Source organism: Pongo abelii, chromosome 13 (assembly GCF_028885655.2).
Source record: "Pongo abelii isolate AG06213 chromosome 13, NHGRI_mPonAbe1-v2.0_pri, whole genome shotgun sequence".
In the NCBI taxonomy this organism is placed as follows: Eukaryota; Metazoa; Chordata; class Mammalia; order Primates; family Hominidae; genus Pongo; species Pongo abelii.
The window spans coordinates 55,444,468-55,470,283 of record NC_071998.2 but is presented as its reverse complement, the minus strand read 5'-3'; the positions used below and the strand labels follow the sequence as shown (position 1 = coordinate 55,470,283).

The 25,816-nt window shown below is 35.4% G+C and overlaps 1 protein-coding gene across 16 annotated transcripts in view; it reads right to left on the bottom strand.

Moving 5' to 3' along the window:
- RFX3 (regulatory factor X3) overlaps positions 1-25,816 on the bottom strand; it is a 314,864-nt gene that overhangs the window by 18,854 nt on the left and 270,194 nt on the right. For all 16 annotated transcript variants that reach the window (XM_054519989.2, XM_054519992.2, XM_063714234.1 and 13 more), the window contains 3 exons: positions 23,347-23,496; positions 17,439-17,647; positions 8,694-8,847 (listed from right to left, as the gene is read on the bottom strand). In XM_054519989.2, the coding sequence (XP_054375964.1) occupies positions 8,694-8,847; positions 17,439-17,647; positions 23,347-23,496 (513 nt within the window). The remainder of the gene's footprint in view (positions 1-8,693; positions 8,848-17,438; positions 17,648-23,346; positions 23,497-25,816) is intronic.

The window sequence follows — 25,816 nt, the reverse complement described above, 5'->3', positions numbered from 1 at the left end:
CTTGGTTACTTTTCTTTGTATGTGTATGTGTACTTTTCTATGTATCTTTAAATAGTTTTTATTGAAACCTGCTACAAAGGCCAAGATTTCTGGCAGTTTGCTTCACATGTGGGCAAATCCTGCCCGTAGTTGCTGTTGGTCTTGCTGTTGTGGGCTAGACAGCTATCCTGGCAATGTGTGCTACTGGCCACTCTGTATACAGGGCAGCATGATTCTAACTGTTCAGGCTTTTTTGCCTGCCTTGGGGACATAGCAACAGGTGTACCTAATTGTGTTTAAATGTCTAAGACACACTTACGAGTGAGTGTGCAGGCGGTGAAGTGTTCAGATTACAATACTGGCCTTAGTTGCCTTTGAAGAGAAAAGTAGTCTCAAAAACAGGAGCATTTAACACCACCATTAAGGCCAAAGCAAGAGGGGCCTTTGGCCCAAGACCCACACTATGGAGAACTCTGCTTTGTGTTTTCCATTGCCAGTCCCTTTCCTACAGTGTGAGGAGTCCACAGAGCCAGCTGGATGTGACTTCTTGGAGCCTGTGCTTCCCTCCCTCCTCCCATACCACCTCTTCTTATCTGAGACCCTAGAATTCCCTGCCCCGTGGCTCTGAGTTCCCTTCCAGGCCCTGGAAGGTCTCTTCTCCAACTCTACCATTCAGAGGCATGAAGAGCCAGCCAAAAAGGGGCAGCTGTTTGCAAAAGGTAGACAAAACTTGAAGACTGGGCTGAGGTGTCCACAAATCTGAGCACAAAGCTGTTCATAAGATAAGACGGGGAGTGATGGAGCAGTCTAGGGCCAGAGGCTGGGGACACGGGCTGGCTATGTCTATGTCAATATTTTCTCGTATGGAACTCAGGGGAGACAGAATTTCAAATCCAAACTCAGCCTTCCAAGTTGTTATCAAGACACATTTGTCAAGGTAGGTGGATAGAACAGATTTTATTTATAGTCTGATTCATAACTTTTAAAATATTTAGACATATGGTATCCCGGGCCCTGCAAATTGCAGGGTTGGGCCAGGCAGCACATCCTTTATGCAAGTAAAGCTATTGGGGAAATACAATGAACCTTGCTCCTAATTTAACACTGGCTCCCCTTGAAAACACCTATATTATTTAATAGGAAAGCATAGCATTAATTTATTCTATCAGAGGACTATATCTCAAATTTGATTATACTACTTCTCTTTTCTGGAAATCATCAACTGGAGAGACAATCAGAGTGGCAGTGTAGAAACATGTTCCCTTTGTACTAAGAAAACCTTCACAACAAGCATCAATCAGGTTTGAAGTGCTTGTATTATCATCACATAAGGCCCATATTCTTGCAGACAATCTCTAATTTTTATGACATTTTATGGTAGTATATTTTATATAAGGATGGTATAAAGAAAGAAAACAATTCCTGTGAGTTTAGGAATTTGCCTATCCCAAACAAAAGCTATTTATTTATCAGGGGGGCCAGCAACCACTATCTTCACCTGTGGTTGAGAGCAAAACCACCATAAAGACAGTCTCAAAGCCAAGAGCCACCTGGGCTAGGCACAGGATGACAGTGTGTGGCAAAGTGGCCAGTAGGTGGCACCGTCATGCTTACTCTATGCCAGGGAATCTTCTCTGGTTGGGTCTGCCCAAATAGTTGCAGTGCTACCTGACAAACTCTTTACTAAACAAATAACTTAGCGGTGGACTTTGCTGAAGAGGACTGTGTGCTGAGATTTCTCTCCTGATGTCTGCAGTGACCATTTTAGTCCTTGAAATATTTTAAAAAGTCTGCAACTTCTATTTTGGTTTATTTCCCCACTTCTAAGCTCTTTAGGAAAATTGCTGTCGTCCTAAGCACCTACAAAAGTCCAACTTCATAGTATTTCTCTGAAATTTTTTGCCCAGAGTAAAGAAATCTAGTGTATCAATCATGAAATCGAAGAAGACGTCCTATCAATTGGTAGTCTGTCCTTTGTTCTTCCTTCCTTGAGTGAGTATTTTTAGGGTACCCATTGTGCCATTATGTTTAGATCACAGTTATAAGCAAATTTTCTCCATTCCCTGAAGAGGATGAGAGGAGAGGTTATAGCCCAGAGCCAGCAGGGAAGAAAGCCATGCATAGGAAGCTAATGAGCAGGGATCCCAGAGGGAAAGAACTGTAGCCCTGGACTGCTGAGTCAACAGATTCCTTTCTCAAATCCAAGAAGAGAAATGAACAGAATGACAAACCAGGAAAAAGGAAGAAAAAATGGGACACGGAGCCAATTCTCTGGAACTTTGGGGTCACTTCTATAATTTATTTTCAAGTTGTCAGAAATTGTGCTAATGTAGATGTGCAGATTTACAACTAAAACCAAACTACGACTTCTTTAAAAAAATGTTTGATTTAGGTCTGGTCTCAGGATGGGTGTACAGGAGCTGTAGGGTGTAATTTGTTATTTTCTGGCAGATTTAGTTTTCCAAATGCAATTTGCTTAGACTAATATTCCATTTAGTTTTCATATTCTAAACATCTACTAACAAAAAGTGCAAGGGGAAAAGATGGCAAGAGTATTAAGAGGCATCCTGTAAGGCAGAGAAAAAAAACCTCTGAAACAAAATAATAAAAACTTATAAGCTAGGCACCTGGCTTGTGACTGTCACAGAGAAAATGTGTGTCTACGTGTTTATATGTTTGGGGGAGTTACGCATAATCCCTATTCTGAAACTATAATAATTTATATGGTGAAAAACTGAAAGATAGATTAAGCCCATCCCATTTGACTATTTGAAGTGAGGCAGTCCTGCTTTCTAAAGTTATTTCTACCACTTGCTGGTTTTGATTTGGGGCAACTTTCAATTTCTCTTTTCCTCACTGGTGAAATAGGGATACTAAGACATCTTTTGCAAGGTTTCAGTCAATGTTAAATAAGAATGTAAGACATCTAGCATAGGGATTGGCACAAGGCCTGCCCTCAATTAGAAAAATACTAATATAGTAAATAATAAGCTTTACTATAAATAACAATCAACAATATAACTTTTGACAAGTATTCCTTACATTTTCTAAGCCACTACTGTTCCAAGATTGTTTTTTTTTTTCCTGCAAACTATCTCGACTTGTGATAATATTCTTTCCTTTTAAAATACTGTTGTAACAAGTCTATTGTTCAACAGGCACATTTAAAGTGTATTCCCTAGTCACACTAGCACAATGCTTGCTAAAATTTGTTTTTCTTTGGTTTGATTTTACTTCAAGCACCAATACTTGTTTACTACGAATGTAATTCTACTTCCACCAAATGGAATTCTTTCACTGAGCTTTTATCCCAAAAGCTTACATGTTCAATTATTATTGCTCTTCTTCAGTTTTTAGGTTTTGAAGATTTTTTTTCCTTCCAAAAAAATTAACTGAGTACATCAATTTTGATGAATCCAAGACATTTTTCTTTTGATGTTAAATTGTTACAGGTTAAATTTTTCCCTAAAAATATTACTGAAATATTATCTTTTCTATATTGATATTCGCAATTGAACACTTAAAGACTCTATTGGTTTCTCTTTATTTGAAAATGGCTAAAGAGGTGGCTTAGATATAATATTAAGTATAATTAAATTATGATTAAAAGAATTTAGATATATTTAATAGATTATTAAAAGGTTTGTAACAAAATCATTTTATGAAGCAATAAAAATTTTAAAGATTCAGTGAATATATTAATGGACTATGTATGTTTTAAAGAGATAAAGCAGAAAGATTCTAAACAGCCATAACATTTGAATAAAAGGACATTTTTCTCTCAATTTGTCTGGTCAGAGTTGTATGGAAAGCTTTATGATTTTTAAAATTGTTTATTTAACAGGTATGTAAACAGATGCAACTCATTTATTTTATTTTATTCCTACTCTTAAAATTTCACCACTGCCAGAAAGCTTGTGGACAAATTTATAATATTTAAATGAAAATTTAAAAATTATATAAATTTTAGCAATAAATAAATTGTTTCCTTTTTATCATTTAGGCAAAAAAAAAAAAAGAAACTCCAGAATTGCATATGCTTTAAATAATTTACTAGGCAGTATTAATATAGTAGCATACTGACATTTACAGGAAAACTTTTGGGACTGTGAAGCTGTTTCCAGTTTAGGGAGTCCATTGTATAGCAGTCTTTATTTCAATAACACCAAGAACATTTATAACATTGAAATGACAGTATTACAGTGAATTCAAAAGTAATAGTTTGTATGCTTGTATATTTTGTTTATATGTAAAACGTGTTGTTCTTTCCTGCCTGCCTGCTCAAATAATGTAAGTAATGTTAATTTTAAAACTCAGTAAAACTGAGTTCACATTATTGAAAAGATACATTCATTGTTCTTGTCACTTTAAAAGGAAAGTCTTTTTGCTTGCTTATGAAACTATTTAACTGACACCTTTTCCAAAGGAAGCACCTATAAAGGCAAAACAAATGCCCAGCAAAGTCTGTGACTGTTTTGCAGGTTTGTCCTTGAAATTGTTCCTACTCCAATCCTACTCCAATCTGTAGCAGGTCATAAGCATGGCAGATTAACAGCAAGGACTTTGGTGCCAGACTGAGTGGTTTCAGAACCTGATTTCACAATTTAGTGGTTGTGTGACCTTGGGCAAATTACTTTTTGGTTCTGTGTCTCATTTCTTCTTCTTTTTTTTAATTTTTATTTTTTTTTTTGAGACGGAGTCCCGCTTTGTCACCCAGGCTGGAGTGCAGTGGTGTGACCTTGTCTCACTGCAACCCCCACCTCCCGGGTTCAAGCAATTCTCGTGGTCTCAGCCTCTCGAGTAGCTGGGACTACAGACACATGCCACCACGCCCGGCTAATTTTTTTTGTATTTTTAGTAGAGACACGGTTTCACCATATTGGTTAGGCTGGTCTCGAACTCCTGACCTCAAGTGATCCACCCGCCTTGTCCTCCCAAAGTGCTGGGATTACAAGCATGAGCCACCAAGCCTGGTCTCTTATTTCATCATCTGTAAAATAGGTGTAATAATAGTATCCACTTATAGATCTGTGGTGAGTTATTAACATATGTATATGGCACTTAGAACAGTACCTGGCACACAATTGCTATGTAGGTGTTAGTTTCACTTGAAATTTTGACTTTTTATCCTAATTCAATTTTTCCTCTTGTCTGTTGCATTTGACAGTATTTATTTGGTCTCCCTGGTGCTTGAACGTTAGGTTTCCCAGGAAAACTTCACCTTGGCTGTGCTCCCTCCCACCTCTGTCAGGGCCTGTGCACATTCCCCTGTGCCTGGGGTGTTTTTCACCCCTTACCTTCAGATTCTCTCTTCACAGAGTTAACATCTTTTGTCCTTTAATTCTTACCTCAAACATCACTTCCTTGGGAAAGACTTCCCTGGTCCTCCCAGGCTAGATTTAGGGCCTCAAAGCTTTAAGCATTCTTATATCCCTTTGATTTTCCTTCAGAGCACTTAACAAAGTTTGTAGCTATAGTTATGTGACTATGTAAATATGTATCCTCCACTTGAAACCTAAGCTCCTTGAAGGCAGGGTAAAAATCCATTTTGTTCATCATTATATTCCAATCATGATAGCTTTGGCATAGAGTATCTGCACAAGAAAAACTTGTTAATAAATGATAAATCAATTTCAGAGATCAGAAGTCTAGAGTTCAACACAAGTCAACATGATTTGCCCAAGATTATACTTATAGCCATGACAAAGCTAGAAGTAGAATTCACTTCTGACTCAAAGTCCTTTATTGTTTCCACATATTACATCTTTGATTATACAAATCAAACAGAGAACTGTGCAATTAGTATTGTGGAGCTTCTAGAATGACAAGTAAAAGTACAAATCAGAAAGACTTGAACTATTTAAGGTATTCTGGAGTAACTGAGTCTCCCTGAGAAACTGATTTTTACAACATGAAGTAGGAGTTAGAATGGGCATGGGGAGATGGGCAGAGGCTTCCAGGTAGAAAGAACCATTTATGCAGTAGTCCAAGCACGAGAAAAGCTTAGTGAAGGAGAACAGAGAAAAGGCCACTGTGATTGCAACAGAAAGAGTAGGAAGTGGGAGGCTGACGTTGATCAGAGGGGCAGGGCCAGATCATGCAAGAGCTCATGTTAGTAACACAAGGGAAAGCCACTGAAGGGTTTCAAGTGGGGGATGACACAGTCAGCTTTGCATTTTCACAAGACGATACTGACTGCACTCTGAGGGATTTGAGAAACAGAACTTGGTAATTGGTTGCAAATGGGAGTCAAGATAGAAGGACATAAAAAGAGAATGCTCACGTGTCTGGTATTATCAATTGGGAGGATCGTGGTGCCATTTACTGAGAAAGAGCCATTAGTAGATACAGCAAGACTATTATTTTCATTAAGTATATAATATGCTCTCAATAAATAGTGACAATTGTTATTGTCTTTGTGGTTGCTATTATTACTCATTATTCCAAACCATTTGCTGTGACTGGGAGTTATGGTGATTTTTATGGATTTCAATGGATTTTGGCCTGATGTGTTACTCCCACTATGTACCCAGGCAAGTCTGGATTTGGTGATCAGAAAAGGAAGTCACCCAAGAGACCAAGAGAAGGTAGGCTTAGGATAATGTGAGGAGAACATGAGAAAACAGACTTTTTGTTTTTTGAATTTCCTTCTCCTTTTCCCCAAATCAAGAAATTTTAGATATGATAGTATGACCATGGCCAATAGATCTATGAGAGCAAACAAGTGTATGAGGCATCAGTGTTGTATGGGGAGATCAAACCTATAAAATTAGTCTGAATTTGCCTTTTGGGGTAAATAATGGATAAGCATAGGCAGGTCAAAGGGCTTTCCTATAAACTGAGTAAGCAAAGAAATCAAGAAGTATGATTAGATCTTTGACCATGTTTTTTTTTTTTATTTAGATTTTATGTATATATCTTTGCCTCATGTAAAATCTGTCATATTCATTTAGATCGTTTACATGTAGTAAAAAAAAAAAAGAATAACTATTAGAATGGAGTTGGCACTATAGATTATGTAGCCCATTTTAATTCTGGTGCCGCCTGTGCAAGCATACCAGGAGGTTGCTAAGCCTTCACACTGTGTGACTGGCTCACATCCACTGCTTTTGTTCCCTAGAGATGCAAGGAAAGCAAAGGCCATGCATCAAGATTAGCCACATGGCGTTAATGAGAATCCCCGCCATCATTATCCTGTTTATCTTGTTAAAGAAGTCCTTGAGCATATGAGGTAGTGGCAAATGTGTTAAGTATACTAAAAGGCAAGGTCCATTTCTGAAGTCTTGAACCCTGAGTTAAGAAATTTTAGAGTACTGAGTCCACGTGCTACCTGGGCACTTTCCAACAAGGCATCTATAAAACAACTAAAGAAAGAGGCAATGAGAGGAAGTCAAATATAAGAAAAGTCCAGATTGTTTTGGTCACATGAGGTCCTGCTTACAATGAAAAGCCACAGTGATTCCTGCTTAATCTCACACATATATTTGGCATCATTTAAGCTTTATCATCAACAGGGAACATCATACAAAGACATTTAGATTGGTATACAGCAAGGGGTTTTAAAGAAGTGGAAAAGATGACTATTTCAACTGACCTTCTAGGCATAGAATATTAGGGAGAATATTAGGGAGGTCCTTGAAGTATTTTAATGTATTTTTATTTATACCTTATTATATTAAACTAGGAAAAGCATTGAATAATATGTTTTCACTCTTTTTTATTTATGTAAGCACATACATACACGTACACATACACATACACATAGCTTAAAAGTGACCATGTCTTTTTTTACCGCCTTGGGTAATTTGTCACATTTAATAATCTGGTATAATTCAACAAGGTATAAACGACCCCCACCTCCTGCACTCAATATAACAAAATAAGCCAGTGCTGAACCATTTGAGCATTTGCATCTATTCCTCATTATATTAACCAGCCCTTGTTTATATTCAGAGTTTAAGCTTTTTGATAAGCCATTTTGATTACTATTCAGAAATTCTGAAGAAGAGAATTTTACCCCTCACATCATTAGTGGTTAGAAGCATGGGTTTGAAAATCAGACTGTGTTTGAAAAAAAACCTCTACTATTTTTTAGCTGAGTAATCATTTAACCTTTCTGTGCCTTAGCTTTCTGCATAAACCTCAGATGCTTATTGTAAAACAGAATAAAGTAGAACCTATCTCAAAGACTTGCTTTAAGTGCTTTATTACATGTAAAAAACATAGAACTGTGCCTCACACATAGTAAGTGTCCAAAAAATGTTAGTTATCATCATTACCATTTTTATCCTTCTAAAATAGAATCATTTACTTTGTTCTTGGAGACTGGGAAAGAGTCTACAAAATACATATTTAACCTTTTCCATTGTATTCCTAACCCTTTGCTTTATCAGGAGCACCAATCTTTTTCCCACTCAAAATATTTTTCATATTCCAGTGGTTCTCAAGCTTTTTTTACATAGGTACCTGTATAATATAGACAGACATTCCATGAACTTTCACATGATATAATCCACAATTTTAGAATCTTTTGATTAAGCACATAAGAACAGAGGAATTTAAGGAACTCTTGCAATAACTCCACAGCCCCTCCTGGCTCTGAGGCTGACTTGGTTAGGAACCATGGTTTTAATCAATAATATATTTAGACTGAAGTGTAATTCTGGCTTATTTTTAATAACCCAGTGGGTCACAGCTCTTTCAGCCTCTCTTACCTCACCCATGACTGCTATAGGAGTCTCTCCTGTTGCCTGAGCAACACGATGTTCTACTAAGTAAAACATATATTCATCGTAGAGTAGACGGATCAGGTGGAAGGAGCCAAAGCTAGCAGCACTGCGTAAGGTTAAGTCCCGAATAACCATTGAGCTGTTCCAAGAGAAAAGACATATATGCAGCTAATATTAGTGACAAGAATTAGCATTCTACCTATTTTTCCTCTTAAAAAAAAGTCAAGCTGGGAGTCTATATGGTTGATATAGTATAAAACCTGCCATGAAAGCATTTCATTATTGAACGCAGTTGCAACTCATTTAAATAGAATGATAAAGAGGTAATCCTCACCGAGACTTGATCCTTATTAAAGAGAGATAGTCTTAATGGAAAAAGTCATTTTACTATCATAGGCAAGTCTGCTGCTTCTACCAAACTCACAAATAAATCAGAATTGAACAAAAAATATTTCTGAAAGATTGACCACTCATCACTACCCTAAGAAAAAGCAACTTGAGCAAAAATCTTATTGATGAAGGTTGGCAGTCTGTCCCCTCTCAGTGATAATGATCTCTGGGGTATGCCTTAGGAAAAATATGTATTTCTGCCAGACAAAGCTTACAAAATATAATAAGCAATGTTCCCAGATGTGGCAATACAGAATATACGCAAGTACGTACACGGATTCCAGAAAGCTTTCTTGGAAGGCAAACATATTAAGTGCTTCCAGTTTCTTAATGATTTCCACTTAAATTAAGGCACATTTACATTAGAAATAAGCACAATAAAATCAATTAAGAAATGCGTTATTTTTGAAAATGCAAACATTTAATGTATATAATATGAAAACATAAGCAATATTAATAAAATACTAACAATAAACTCTATTATATTTAAAATGGCAATGAGTCCAAAATAAAATCTTGGCTTCAACATGTCAATCATTAAGCTTGTTCATGCACTTCAAATCTTAAAATAGTCATAATTTAGAATCAGAGCGATGTGTGTGTGTGAGTGTGTGTATGTGTGTGTTTATCACTTTCATTTATTTACCTTTTTCTAAAGATTTTTGGCATATGAACACTAAAACAACCATTGTATTCTCAGGAGAAAGAGGTAAAAACTTACCTATGCCTCGTTTTACAGTAAAGAATTATAAGACATCAGGCAAATGGAAAAACAAAAGACTGTACTTTTGTTTTCTGTTTCATTTTTCAACCTTGTTTAAATAGAGGCTACTAATACATTAAATTGTATGCATTCAACTTGGCAAGTGACAGATCATCATTGTCCATCTGAAACATAGACGCCTTGAATTCTGATTCTGTCTCTTCATTGACTGTTGACCTCAAAAACATCATTTCCCCGAGATGTTTTTCCTCTTGCATGAAAACAAAACATTGCCTTTAGTCTTATCTAACTTACATGCTTATTTCAAGGATAAAATAAGTTAAAGGATGTGAAATCAACATATGAATGACTAGAACACTATTCATATATAAGTGATTGTGATTATAATACACAGAATAGGAGAAGCTGACTTTCTCATTCTCATTTATTTATGGTGGCAAGAATAGCAACTATTATATGATGATGGCAGAGGACCTCTCAATTCTGTAGATCTATTTACTAAAATAATAATTATAAGAATAAGCATGGGTTTGAAGTTACACAGACCCAGGTTACCACTATGTGATTTCAACTGTGATCATATAATTTTTTGTAAGGTTCAAAGTTTAGCCTAAGAGTCAAATGACATAATGTATGTGAAATCTTAAGAAAACTACCAATGTAACTATACTTTTACCTACATTAGTGTTAATAATATATTCATTACCATAAATAGTAGGTCTAGTGAATGATATCTTACAGTTGATTACTTTAATGAATTCCTTAAGTTTACAGCTCTATAAATAATTATTAAAAATAAATGAATACTTTCATTTGCATGCCAACATATATGACAAAATTCTATATATAACTCTATCTATGTCTTTCCTAAAATTCAGTGACATATCACCAATTTGTAAAAATAATTTATAAGATTACAATATAAGAGTTATGTGAAAATAAATATTTCTATTCCTATGGTAAAAAAAATTTTAAAGCAGTGAATCACTTACTAAAACAAAGCAAAAACAACACAAAAATGAAAAGAAAATGTTATATAACATTTTTATCCATACTAACAAAGACTTGAAATAAATGATTTTTAAAGTAAAGCATGAACAGAATATTTGCTCCTAATTGCATTTATCTTGCTGAAGAAAGATAGCAAGTATTTAAAATTTTCAAATTTTAAAAATTTAAAGTATAAGACAAATGCCTAACAAACATACAAAAACATGACTAATTTTATTTGGAATTAAAGAAATGAAAATTAAAGTAAGATATCCTATATAATCTATAAAGCTGTCAGAGGTTAAAAGACCCAATGTAACAGCTGGTTTGGAAAAACTCTCCTTTACTGTCTCTATGAATATGAATTCATAAAACTTTTGTAGAGGGAAATTTGGCAGTATTTGTCAAAATTTAAAATGTCAAAACCTTTGACCCAGCAATCTAATTCTAGAAATTTACACAAACGACCAAAGATAGTCACAATTGCAGCACAATATTTGTACTAGTGAGAAACTAGGAAAAGAAAGTAAATATCGTTAAAAAGATCATCTAGTAGGATGCTGATTAAACAAGTTATGGCTCATCTAGATATAAAATTTTATGCAATCATTAAAAAAATGAAGTAGACATAAGTAGTAACATAGAAAGATGTTTATAATATAATGGTTAAGTTGAAACAAGATACATGAGCTCATTTACATAAAAACACTCCATACATCAAAAAATTCCTACCCCCAAGTGAATTGGAATATCTAATACTTTATTAGCATTGAGATCACACACTTCATTAAACTAGTATTAGTTACTTTAAATGTTTATATCCTTTTACTTGAACTTATCCAAAGATATATGTACAATTGTATATGAAGATAATCATAACAGCATTTTTAAAAACTGTATCAAAACACCAAAACCCATCTTAATGTTCAAGAATAAGGGAATGTTTAAATAATGTCTGAGGCATAAACATAATGAAATAGTATGAGGACATTAAACATTATGTTTCTGAAGATATTTAATGGCAAGAAATGCTTAAGATATAATTGCAAATAAAAAATGTTAAGAGAAAAATATATTTAAATAGTCTATGGTAAACAACTGGATCCCAATTTTATTTAACCCAAAAAGAAACACTTAACCAGTGGTAATTTCTGGGCAGAAGTTTTTGTATTTCCTAGATTATGTTTTTAAAAAATTAATTAATTTTTTTTTTTAGAGATGGGGGTCTTGCTGTATTGTCCAGGCTGGGGTGCGGTGATGCCATTATAGTTCACTGCAGCATTGAACTCCTGGGTTCCAGTGATCTTATGCTCCTCACCTCCCATAGGCACTTGCTACCATGCTCAGCTAATTATTTTATTTTGTTAGAGATGGGGTCTCACTATGTTGCCCCAGGCTGGTCTCGAACTCCTGGACTCAACTGATCCTCCTGCCTCAGCCTCCCAAATAGCTGGGATTACAGGTGCAAGCCACCATGCATGGCCTGTATTTACCACATTTTCTAATGTGAGCATATATTAACTGCATAATAAAAATATTTATTTTAAAAGATGTCATTCATTATATAATAATACAGAAAAACAATACTGAGTCAGGTGAATGTTAATAAATCTTTTCAGGAATAAATATCACAGATACAGAATGAGTCTTTCTTTACATATTTCTAAGTTCAAATTTTAGGCCTTTGTATTTCTCTTTCTCTTTTTTTTGTTTTTGAGATGGAGTCTCACTCTTGTTGCCCAGCTGGAGTGCAATGGCATGATCTCAGATCACCGCAACCTCTGCCTCCCGGGTTCAAGCGATTCTCCTGCCTCAGCCTCCCGAGTAGCTGGGATTACAAACATGCACCACCACACCTGGCTAATTTTGTATTTTTAGTAGAGACGGGATTTCTCCATGTTGGTCAGACTGGTATCAAACTCCCGACCTCAGGTGATCCGCCCACTTTGGCCTTCTTTTAAAATATGATAACCCTGAAATCATGTGAACAACTAAGGAGAATGTTCATAACAAGTAGTTTCTGACATCATTTTAGAAATGCAAATTCAACTTTTTCCAATAAAATTCACATTTATTCAGCAGATATTTATTGTGTTCCTACTCTGTGGCAGGGTCTTGGTTCAGACAAGACAGAGGTGAAGAGTTTTCCTGGCAGAAAGGAGAGCAAATGAAAGAGCTTGAGACAGAACTGTTTGCTGTTTTCAAAGAGTAGCCAGGAGGCTAATGTGCTGGGAAGGCAGTGAGCAAAGAGAAGAATACCTGATAGGGTCTGATGACTCCAGTGGCTGGACTGTGTAGGGTCTAGTAGGCCATGATAAGGCCTTTGGATTTCATTCTGAGTGTTTTGGAAACTTTTGGATGGTTAGGCAATCACCTTATTTCAGCATAAAATGCACATGTAATACTAAATTCTGTTGGAAGTTTTAAAAAAAAATTTATTGATCCTCAATTATAATACCTAGTTATTTAAAAAATACTGACATGTATGTCATGAAATTATTGTCATATGTTTAGAAAAGAATCAGTTGAATTGTATCATTAATGCTATGTCTACTTTATTCTCTCTGTGTCAGGCCTCTGCTCTACATGCCAAGTATTAAATGACACAATGAACAGTTTAATTGGAATCCTATTGTCCGATTCAGACTTCTGTAAGATATGTTGTAAAATTGACTCCACTGAATTGTTGCTAAGTTACCATGAATTCAACTCTTTTTAAGATCAGAGTTGTAAACGTTAATTATTTTATAATGGACAAGAAATATCTCTGTGTATTTATCTTTATAACTCATGGTGTGGAAATTGAAATATATGCCCTAACATGTGATAGCCAACCTGCCTCTTCTGAGTGTTTGAAGATGTATCACACCCTTCAGGTGAGAACATCACACCTGTGATCCTTATGTGGACTCACTCTTTGAAAAGTGCTTACAGTTGATTCAAAAAAGAGTATTACTTTTTGGAAGATTCATATATTGTCCAGTTGTAGGCAAACTAGGCACCCTGTGCCTACTTTCAAGCCAAATATCAAAGCTATACATTCCACTCTTTAAAAATGGGATATCTGAATGACCTTCAGGGTGGCCCTGAAGAATGCTCTCTTCTGTTATCCAAAACACACAAGCTGAGAAATGGCCCATATAACTTCTCCAATTCTGCCCAAGAAAGGCAGTGATTTTTTTTTCTGCCTCCCAGGGAACCACCGTTAGTCACTGACAGCCAGGTTAGGCAAAGAGAGAGCCCCCATTCAGAGCAGAACCTGTTTGTAGAGCTATATCAACTATTATGATTCTCGGCAAGCTCATTTCTATATTTCCATGCATGTAAATATATACAAAAAATTTTAGAAATTAGGAGATTAAGCATCTGATTTCAGAACATGAAGGGCCTGTGTATGTGACTGCCAAATTTATAATGGCATTTAGAAATTTACAAATTGTTGGCATCTGTAATGCCAAAAACATTTAAAAATATTCTAATTCTGCTTCTCTGATAGTTTGTGAATGCAATTTTCATTACTCAATATGTTCTTATGTCTCAGTAAAAAACAGTTCAGATATTAAAGGCTTAAGTTTCTAAGCTACTGCCTTTGCCTACCAGCAGGAGGTATGCATCTGTCTGAATGTGCCTTTCCTTCTGGGGCCCTGAACTGTACGCCTTCAAGTCTTTTTGAAACGAAAATAATAACCATAATAGTATCTAATAATAACAAGCCAATTCTCCTCAACTCAGGGAGGACAGAGGGCAGGCAAGTGATGATCTACTCGGTTTGTATATCTGCAGAGAACAAGAAATACAAGTAAGTAATTTTCTCTCCCTTCAAGATACCTGCAACAGATCTCTGTGGAGATGAAGGCTCCAGGGATGTATTTCTAAAATGACATCAACTAAATATAGGAAAAAAATAAACAAAAAAAACAACCACAGGTAGACGTAAGGGCAAGTCTGACACTAATAACATAAGAAAGCAGTAGGGAGAAAAAAAACACCTTGCTTTTTTGGATGTAGAGGATGGACTCTGCCTTTGGTCATAGAAGTTTTGGAACAGCCAGTCAGTGTACTGCTGTTTCATCAATTATTCATGGAGCACATATACCACTTATGTTATTTTCTGGGAAAAAACTTGATGAATAAAAAGAAACTCTTGGGCAACTGGGAAAATATCTGAAATCTTTTTTTCTTTTTTTAAGATGGAGTCTTGCTCTGTCGCCTAGGCTGGAGTGCAGTGGCGTGATCTCTGCTCACTGCAAACTCCACCTCCCGAGTTCACACCATTCTCCTACCTCAGCCTCCCGAGTAGCTGGGATTACAGGCGTGAGCCACCAAGCCTGGCTGAAATCTTAAAAAATATTCCCAAATTAAATTTTCTAATTCTACCATTACTACAACTGTTGCTGCATCTACCTTGAGAACACGGTGATAACGCATTTCAAATCCTCCTGCTGTATCAAGGGAAAACTTAATTTCTCATCAACACATTTCTCATAAACACCCAGATCCAAACCTAGCACTGGCTTCATTGATGCATACTAGTGGGTCACAGAGCCAGACAACACCTTAATAATGTGCTCCTTGAATTATGTGGGCTAAAGGTATTAAATATATGAGAGGCAGGACTGTGGAATTGTACCACTACTAGAACAAAAACGAAACAACAGCAAAAAACTGGTTGGCTTTCTTTCATTGCATTTGTCCCTGGGCTAGACACTAGACAGCTATTTTCAGGATGTAAGGATAATTTAACTCTTATGAAACATATAATGTGGATCTGTACGTCTACTTCAGTTTAAGAAATAAGAATATGGACCAAATCAGTTGAGAAAGAAAAAAGTCACTTATAATAAAACCAAAGGAACTAGCATCATAATTAAAAGACCTCTGATTCCATCATTATAACCAACGGTGGTCAAAACAATATGGAAATCCTATAGTCTGGGTTTACTGAGTTCACAAGTACTATTAGTTCCTACATTCTGTTACTTATTCATAGTCTTTCCCTCCTCACAACTAGCTTTGGACTCACCACTGATGTCCAGATGATGACCATAGTGTAGCCACAGCTATAGTCAGGCATATGTCCTGTGGCCACCACTTTCTGATATGTGCATGGCTGCACAGAATCTACACTAGAGACTGCCTATACTTTACAGCAGATATTAATCTTAGGGCCAAATCAGTGGGGCCAGCTTTATCTAAAGAAGCTAACAAATGAACTCTCACCATAAGAACAAATGCCAGAGTTAAAAATATAATTTACCCAACTTATGAAAGAATTCCCTCTGCCAATTCCATCCTACATATATGATAGAGACACTGACCTACAAAGGTCATAAATGCTGTTTTTAATCTTTGTGGTGCAGTTATGGTCAACAGCTCATCCCATCATTTGACATATGTCATGCAATCAGAAAGCCCTTTTCTTCTGGGTGCTTCTATGTCTACAAAAATACACGTTTCTATCTATACTGTTTTAGTCAAAAAGTGATTTATATTATTAATAAGCTATGTTACTGTCTACGAGATTACTGGTGATCATTAGAATCACCAGGAGAGCTTTGTGAAAAAAATCCTGATTATCCTCATTCCTAATCACTATCTCTCTCTCTTTTCTTTTTTTTTTTGATACAGAGTCTCGCTCTGTCGCCTAGGCTGGAGTGCAAAAGCAGGATCTCGGCTCACTGCAAGCTCCACCTTCTGGGTTCACACCATTCTCCTGCCTTAGACTCCCGAGTAGCTGGGACTACAGGTGACCGCAACCATGCCCCGCTAATTTTGTTTTTGTATTTTTAGTAGAGACAGGGTTTCACCGTGTTAGCCAGGATGGTCTCGATCTCCTGACCTCGTGATCTGCCCGCCTCAGCCTCCCAAAGTGCTGGGATTACAGGCGTGAGCCACCATGCCCAGCCACTAATCACTATCTCTTAACCACCAAGATTTTGATTTAGTAGGTCTTGGGAGGCACCTAGGATTTGTTTCTTTTTTTTTTTTTTACATTAATTCTGATGTGCAGCCAGGTTTGAAAACAGTTATAATTGATAAAATTAAGAAGTTAAATAGATAGTTCTGGGTATGCATCAGAATCAACTGAAGTACTTTTTAAAACATAAATTGCTGGGCCTGACCTCTACAGGTTCTGATACAGGTAGATTTGGAGGAGGTGCTAAGAATTTGCATTTCTAACATGTTCCCAATTGATAGTGATGCTACTGGTTTAGGGACCACATTCTGAACATCACTAAACAGAGAACAAAAAGGAGACTAGTGTCAGGCCTCAAGAAAGAAGCCTAAATAATGTACGTTGCAAGAGGGAGGACAGTTGCCCTTTTCTGATTATTGCTGAACACATTATCTAGACTAGAATCTCAGATGTTCCCATCTGAGGACATGTAGGGCTTTGAGCAAGAGATTTCTTTTCCTAGCAGAAAGTTTATTTCTCTAAGTTTCCTGGTACATTTCCATGATGTTGTAATCACTGAGTTGGGTTGAAGGTAGTTGTAATAGGGAGTTTCCACAAACTAAAGTCTTTATTCCTTTCTTTTCTTTTGTCACAGAAGCATATACACACACATACACACACATATTTGCAGAATATGAAGAAGAAAGCCTAGGAAAAACCTAGATGATACCTGTAGAAAGACCATTTTAGCAGAAATTGCCTGGCGGCTTTAGGAAAACTGGGTCTTCCTTCATAGGGTTTCAGTGCTTGCATCATCACATTGTCAAGCCACGCAGCCCACTGCTCCAGGGTGCTCTGCTGCTGAAGAGTCATCTTGAAGTCTGTTTCTAGTCTCTGAACCATGTTGTCATCACACTGGCACACCCAGGAAGCCTGCTCCTGAGACAGTAACACAGAAAGAAAAGGAAAAGTTCAATTCAGCATCCTTTCATTGAATGCCAGCACACACACTAGATGCAAGAACAGAAAATTATAATAAAGCTTCACACAGTTAAATGAATCCAGAAAATAAACAACTACTTGTCAATTGTTAGGGTAACACAATCTTTATCAGTTTTAAGGGATGAGTATTTCTCGTTGCTCACTCTGGTACATAGAAAAGTGATGTCACATGTAAGTATCATTTGGTTTTTCTACATTAACTAGTCTGTGTAAAAGACTAAAATACATGATTACTTCAAAAAATAGAAGTCTGAACCTACAGTAGGCAGGGTCTTTCATCCTATTCAGCTTTCATACTGCTTTCAGAAGTTGTCTTTTTGTTCCCCACCAGATAAAACTTTAAAACCAATTTATTTGAGAAGATTTAGGGTAAGTCAGACAGATAAATAGATAAAATTGGCCAAAAGAGGTCCCGTCAAGATTAAAACAGAAACAAACACTGAATGGTACTAGGTAGAAGCATATGCTGCTGTGAGTTTTATGGATTGGGAACAGAAATCTCAAGGGCTATCAAGGCAAGGCTATGAATGCAAATTAATTCAGAGAAATGAAAACAACAATAACAACAACAACAAAAACTCTTGAGAAAATGTAGACATGCTTCCTGCCAAAAAATGTGATTATTGCAATTTTCCTTCTGGTTCTGGTTGGGAAATGTTTGGTAACAGCAATGAAAATAGGAACTTTTAAGGCTACTTTTCAGCGGTTGCCATAAGTACTGTGATGTTTCCAGTGCTATGTTGTATTTTAAGATTTAAAAAAACCTATTCACTCAAGGCAAAACATAATTCTTTGGTAATGTAATATTTGACTGGGAATGAGAAGACATAGGTGTTAGGTCCTGAATAAACAAAACTAACCTCAGGCAATTAAATTATGTGGGCCTCAGTTTCCCTAAGCATAAAATTAAAGAAATGAAATTTAATGAAAAATTTTAGGCTGGGTTCATTGTGTCCAGATAATTTTGTCAAGATAGATTTCTTTGGAGAAGTGTCTGTGAGGCTCCTAATAAAACCTTGTGAATATATATGTATTTTTCTCTAAAGAGTGTCTATAGCTTTTTTTTCTATATGCTCTCAAAAAACAAGTTCATTCAAATTAACAACTTCAACTGAATAAATCCATTATCTCCATCTTCTAGTTCCAGTATCTCTCCTGATCCTACAGACTTTACCTATTCAAGGGACATTTCAACCTGGAGGCACTTCAAATGCAAAATGCCCCAAACTCAACTTATTTTATTTTCCCAGGGAAACCTACTGTTTCTTCTATATCTCAGCTGATGATACTATTCACTACCTTTTCTCCTCTTATCTAATTAATCATAAATCCATTCAGATGTTACCTTCTGAATACCACTTTTAAATATTTTAAGTATACTAAAATATAATTATAGAAAAAACTGTAAATACATATTAAGCAAAAAAGGAACAAAACATTAAGAATACTTAAAATGGCAACAGTAAGAAATTACAGCATATTGATGTATGTACCTTTCAAACTTTTCACATGCATATATAAATAATTTATGCATATATTATCATATATACATACACTATATTACTTATGCATACATTTATATTTTAAATATATATTTGTATTATAAAACACATATATCTACACATATATTTTATATTATTATATGCTTATACATACTTAAATGTTTAAAATAAAAGAGGATCATGTTATATTTTCTATTATATATTCTGCTCAGTTTCACTTAGAAATATTTAATAACCATCTTTCCATGTAGGCAAATTAGACCTATCTTCATTGTCCACTGGATGAATTTGTTTTATTGCATAATATACTATTATTTATAGAACCAATCCCACATAGTTAGACATTTGTTTGTTCCAACATTTTAGTATTACAAATAAAGCTGAAATTAGCAGGATAGGTTTTTTTGTTCGTTTGCACATTGACAATTGGAAGGAGAAACTTACTAGTATCCATGAAGGAATTTAATTTCATTTCTTACCATAAATTCAAACTCACTATTTACTTGGCAGTTAGTTTTTGCCAAGAAAAGATGATAATCTAAAACCTAACTTAGAGAAATAAAACCACAGCACATTATTCTGGCTTTTCAAACTACTTTATATTATACTTCATTTTACTACTCTCTGAAGTAAAAATATACTAACAATAGAGCACATTGTAAATATTCCTTTGTGAAACCAATGTAGATATTTCAAGTCTATAATTGAAAAAGCTAAGGACACTTAGAGATGTTCTTAAATTAGAAAAAAAAAAATCCAAAATGAAAAGTAGTCAGGAGCTTCAAAATCAGAATGCCTTTTAAATACAGAAACACAACTATATGCAATAGCTAAGTTATCAGGTCAGCCCACTGAAAGCTATTTAGCCCATAATGTAGATTTCAAAAACCAACATTTACACAAAAAATTAGAGAATTATGCCGTTGTAATACTATCAATTAAATGAAACAGGAAACCAATTATACTGCAATAGAAAAATTATCTTAAATGCATAAAGAAAAGAAAATTTAATTAGAGGAGAACAAAGTAGTGAAAAGTGATATATGGATATCCTGAAAGGAACTTTTTAGCACTTTCAAGCTCTTAGTGTATTATAATATTGACACACATGTAATTTCATTGTTTTAAATAGAAGTCTCCTTATTATAAGAGCATCATTCTTATATTGTCAGATTATTGAGGTTCATGTTATAGAAGCTGGGACGACTTCCAAATGAACTGAAGATGGGGATAAAGGTAAAATGGGAGGCAAGGGACTCTGGGAAAATCTGGCAAAACTAGGAAAAGAAAAGGAAAGAAATAAGGGTGTTAAAGAGGAAAAGTGCTACCTTGAGAAAGAGATTACTCATCAAAATGTACAGAGCTGTGAAAAGTAAAATGTAGGGGGAAATGAAGGGCTCACTACTGTGTCATGGTACTCTGAAGAAAGGAAGAAGGTTTTGGAGGGCAGATGCCGAATCATATGGGTTTCAGCAGTAATGACTATCATGGTGGACCCAGAAAAACATGATAGTCAAAAATAGAGGAAAAGAAAGGGTATTCTTAAAGTTGGCAGGTAGAGGATAAGTCGTACAGTAGACATATCACTGATCATTAATATGCAAAGATGTTCTCAAGGTTAATGCTTATAACCAGGGAAGAACTCATTTGTAGAAATACTTCATTGGAATGCAGATACACAAATATATATATGTATTTATACATATAATAATGCTAAAAGAACATTGAAAAACTTTCAGATATTATTATAAATAATTCTTTAAAATGTTTTCTGTTATTGAGTTTAAATTACTTTCTGAAACTAGAAGCTGCCTTCTTCAACTTTTCTTAAGAGACTTTTAAACATCTTTTCTGAAAAAGGATTTGAAATAAATGTTACAGTATAGATTTTAAGGCAATATAAACTTTTAATACTCTTGCTTATTCAGTTAATATATCCCACTGAAATATGTAAAGTAAATGGTTTTGTAAAGCTGAGAAACTTTGTTCTTGTAAAGATTATGTACTTGTACGTGTGTATGTGTTTTTGTAGACGGATAGATGATTTTTTTAAAACTTCATATATATAGTTTTAAATTAGATATAAACAGATATAAAATATTAGATAGATATAGATATCTCTCTCTATATATATATCTCAGAAGTTTGAACCCAGTCCATGAAAGTCACAATGAACAACTCATTTTTATCGTACTCTAAAATGGATCAAGCCCAAATGTTACTTTTTGGTATATCTTAAATGACAAAACTAGGCAAGAAGTAGAAATTAAAATTTCTAGAAAATAAAATAATTACTAATTAGCTTATTTTTAAAACAACAGTAATGTTTTTTAACAGCTTTATTGAAATGTAATTCACATATTATACAATTCATTCATCTAAAGAATACCGTTCAAAGGCTTCTTTTAGTATATTCACAAAGTTGTACATCACTGACCACAATCAATGTTAGACCTTTTTAATTTTCCTAAAAATAAACCCCATGACTCTTATTTGTTACCTCCCAATCTTCTCAATCCCCCAACCCTATGTAACTACCAATCTACCGTCTGTCTGTATAGATGAATCTATTCTGGAATTTCATACGAATGGAATCATGCAACGTGTGATCCTTTGTACCTGGCTTCTTTCACTTAGCATCATGTTTCCAAGGTTCATCTATACTGCAGAATGAATCAGAACTTCATTTCTTTTTATTGCCCAATAATATTCCACTGTATGGATAGATCACATTTTGTTTATCTATTAATCAGTTGACGGACATTTGGGTTGTTTCTGCTTTTACGTGGCTGATATAAATAGTGCTGCTATGAACCTCTATGTATAAGTTTTGTGTGGACATGATTTCATTTCTCTTGGGTATACAACAAGGAGTTGAACTGCTGAGTTATATGGTAACTCTATGTTTATCTTTTTGACAAACTGCCACACTGTTTTCCAAAGTGGCCACAGCATTTTATATTCTGACCAGCAGTGTATGAGATTCCAATTTTTTCACATCCTCACCAATAGGGTATGTTATTATATGTCTTTTTGCTTAGACCCATTTTAGAGAATACGAAATGGTACCTCGTTGTGGTTTTGACTTGTATTTCCCTGGTGGCTAATGACATTAAGCATCTTTTAAAGTGATTATTTGCCATTTGTATGTTTTCTTTGGGGAAATGTCTACTCAGATGTTTGTCCATATTTAATCAGGTTTTCTTTATTACTGGGTTGTAATGGTTCTTTATATATTCTATAAACAAGTCCTTTATCAGATATATGATTTGCAAAAATCTCACATTCTGTGGTTTGCCATTTCACATTCTTGACAGTCTCTTTTGAAACCCCAAAGTTTTAAATTTTGATTACATACAGTTTATGTATCTTTCCTCTTGTTGCTTATGCTTTTGGTGGGCAATGATATTGTTTTTATTTGGTAACATTTAGATTCATTACTTTAGAATCAGAAATAAAGTATTTATTGATATTGAAATTCTATAATAATGTTTCTAAATTAGCTTTTAAAGTATACTTTAAAGTACAAGTGGGTAACATGATCACAAGGTTAAAAAATATTTTTTCATTTGAACTATCACAATAGCTGAACTTATTGCATATAATTCTTTTCAAGTGAATAAATATTTACTAGGCAGCTATAGTAAACTCTGAAATAGAATTGTTCTTAGTTCTTTCAAGGAGGGGCAACAAAATAGAAATATCTCTGCATGTCATGGTACAAATTATTAAATATATAAACAATAATCTAAGATAGGTGTTATAAGGTGGTGAAAGTGAAGCCTACAGTAGTTAAGTAACTTGCCCAAGATCCCACAGCTAGTATATGAGAGAGCTTAATTTCTTGCCCGTCTAACTTCAATGACTGTGACCTTTATTACTCTACTAACTATTCAGCAAATGCTGGTGAAATATTATGTTGTCTTTTAGGACTGTAAATGTGAGCTTACTTTAACCACAAACATGGGAGCATTATAGCTGTATCTGGGTCAAACTCCTCTCTTTCAGGACACTGTGAATATAGATGCTGCCATATATAGCTGAGACTTTGAAAAGAAATTTGATGATCCTAATTAAGAAGAACAAATTGGGTATCTTTCCTTAAGAGACATGCTTTGCAAGGAAACAGAATACCTGGACATTGGCAAAGTCGACACGGTTGAGGTCATTAAGCATCTGGTTGATTTGGGAAGTATTCTGAAGCACTGCACGAGCTGCCTGGGCCAGGTGATTAAGCGACGTGTATCTTCGCAGAGTCTGGGCAAAGGCACTTACAGCGGCAACCTGTAAAGCAATCCAATTAAGTTGGGATTCTGTTTTCTCCAGTAAAAGAAACCACTGCAATTTTCAAATCTTTTTTCCCTTGACAAATTTTAAATGCTTGCCTCTGACACTTATTTAAAATTCATTTGGTGAGAGAGTTTACTTGCAAATTATAGCATTTAAATCTCTAAACCAAGTATTATTTTCCTTTTGAGTAGGTTGAGGTCAAGACTAAAACAAACTCCCACATTCTTTGACATCTGAGTGTAGCATTAATTAAACCAGTCTTGCAAGTAACTACTCATCCACAGTAAGAAATGACTTTGAGTAAGGAAGCAGGAAAAATGTTGGTTTTCATTTATTTTTTTACTGTTCTTTGGACAGTCAAGTAGAAACTAGGCAAATTTTAAAAGTAGGGATGTGCAGTTTGCCTTTTCAAATAAAAAGAGATCTGGACATTCCTACTGTTTACATTGTATTTAAAATGCATGTCAGAGCATTACCATTCATATTTATTCTTACTACCTTTATTTTATAGAAACGAGTAATTTTGAGGTGAGATTATCAGAGGCAACCAACTAGAATAACCTTTTTTCAGAATTAGAGTTTCTTTAAAAAGGCTATGCAGGAAATTTCTATTTGCCTCTCAAAATCTACTTTCCATTTTTCTTCATCTTGTTCTGTGCCCAGGAAGATTGATCTGAATGGACCACATTAACCTCCCCTCTTGTTCTCTGGCTTCCACCTGGGTTTGACCAATAACAGGCACTGGCAGGAGATGGAAGGATGGGAAGAAAGAGTCGTTACCAGGGTACTTATTCACTACAACCTCTGCTTGCTGCCTGTTAGAGCGGAACCTGCTTTCCTTTTCTAATGTTACCACAGTCCTGAGGGAAAGAGTGGATTTCCTAATGCCATAGCTTTCACCTCTCACCCCTTCATTCCTAGGGATGGTTAGAATTCCCACTATTGCTAGCCCTGGGATGCTTTACTATTCCTCTTTGTTTTTTTCAACTTTGTTCATACCTTTGGAAATAAACTCTTCTTAAACTCTCTGTTTATCCCCACCTTTGGATGCACGATTTGTTTCCTGTTTAGACCCTGAATGAAGCAGTTTATTTTGAAAGACAGCAAAGATAATGCAAAATGTCTACATAAAATCTAAATCTCATAATCTCATGGAAATTTGTTATATGCACAATATAGATCTAATGACTTTAATCTTTTAAAAATATATTTTAAAAATAGACATATTTACAGGAATGTACAGTATTGCACTCAATCACTATATGGGTATATAAGGTACGAGCAGGTGAATGATCAATTGGGAGTGGTAGAGGGTGTTCACAGGGAACAGGATGCTCTATCTTGACATGAGATGTTTGAGGACTATTTGGAACTTGGGGGGAAGCTCATACGTCCTCAAAAAAGAATCTTATTCCATTTTTGTGGTTTACATTAATCCAGTATATACTATGTGCCAGGCTCTGGGTTAAGTGCCTTACATATATTATCTTATTCAAGTCTCATAATTATCTTATTAGACACATATTATGATTTAAAGAAGTTAAGTAGCTTGCTCAAGGTTGCAAAGAAACTTCATTACTGATGGGAATTGACCTGGGCATTTTGATTCCAAAAGCCACAGTAGTTGGAATGCTGTTTCCTCTGTGAGGGTAAATTGTCTCTGTTAATTGAATGTGGAGAGGAAAAAAGACTGCATGTCAGTGAAACCAGAAGAACAGACAGCACCCTCTACTGTGGTGAATCATTCAACCAAACTCTGGAGGTCAATGAGATGGCCTATGTTGCAACTGGATTGTTACCACATTCACTTTGACAACACTGGGAAGGGAAGCGCTTTTAGCTGTTTGAGGTATTGTTACAAATGTGACTGACTGAAAGTTGAAAAGGATTCCTTGATCATAACCAAAGGCCACCTTCTTTTTTGCACACCTCAGTGTGGTATACAACAGCACTGCCAAAGAGAACTCTCTGCAATGATGGACACGCTCTACATATATGCTGCCTAACATGGTAGCCAGCAGGCAGAGGAGGCTACTGAGCACTCAAAATGTAGCGAGTGTGACTGAGGAGCTAAATTTTTCATTTCACTTAATTTAAAATTCTAATTTAAATAGCCACACGAGGCTGGCCCTACTGGACAGCCACATGTGGCTGGCCCTACTGTGAAAGCACAGTTCTAGAGGAACAATCTAATATGGGCACATCAATGAAATGTTGCCTTCTATATGTTTTAGAGAGAGAAAGTTTTATTGCAAACTTTAAGCCCAAGCAAACAAACTGGAGGCTACTTATGTTCCCACAGAGGTTTATCAGC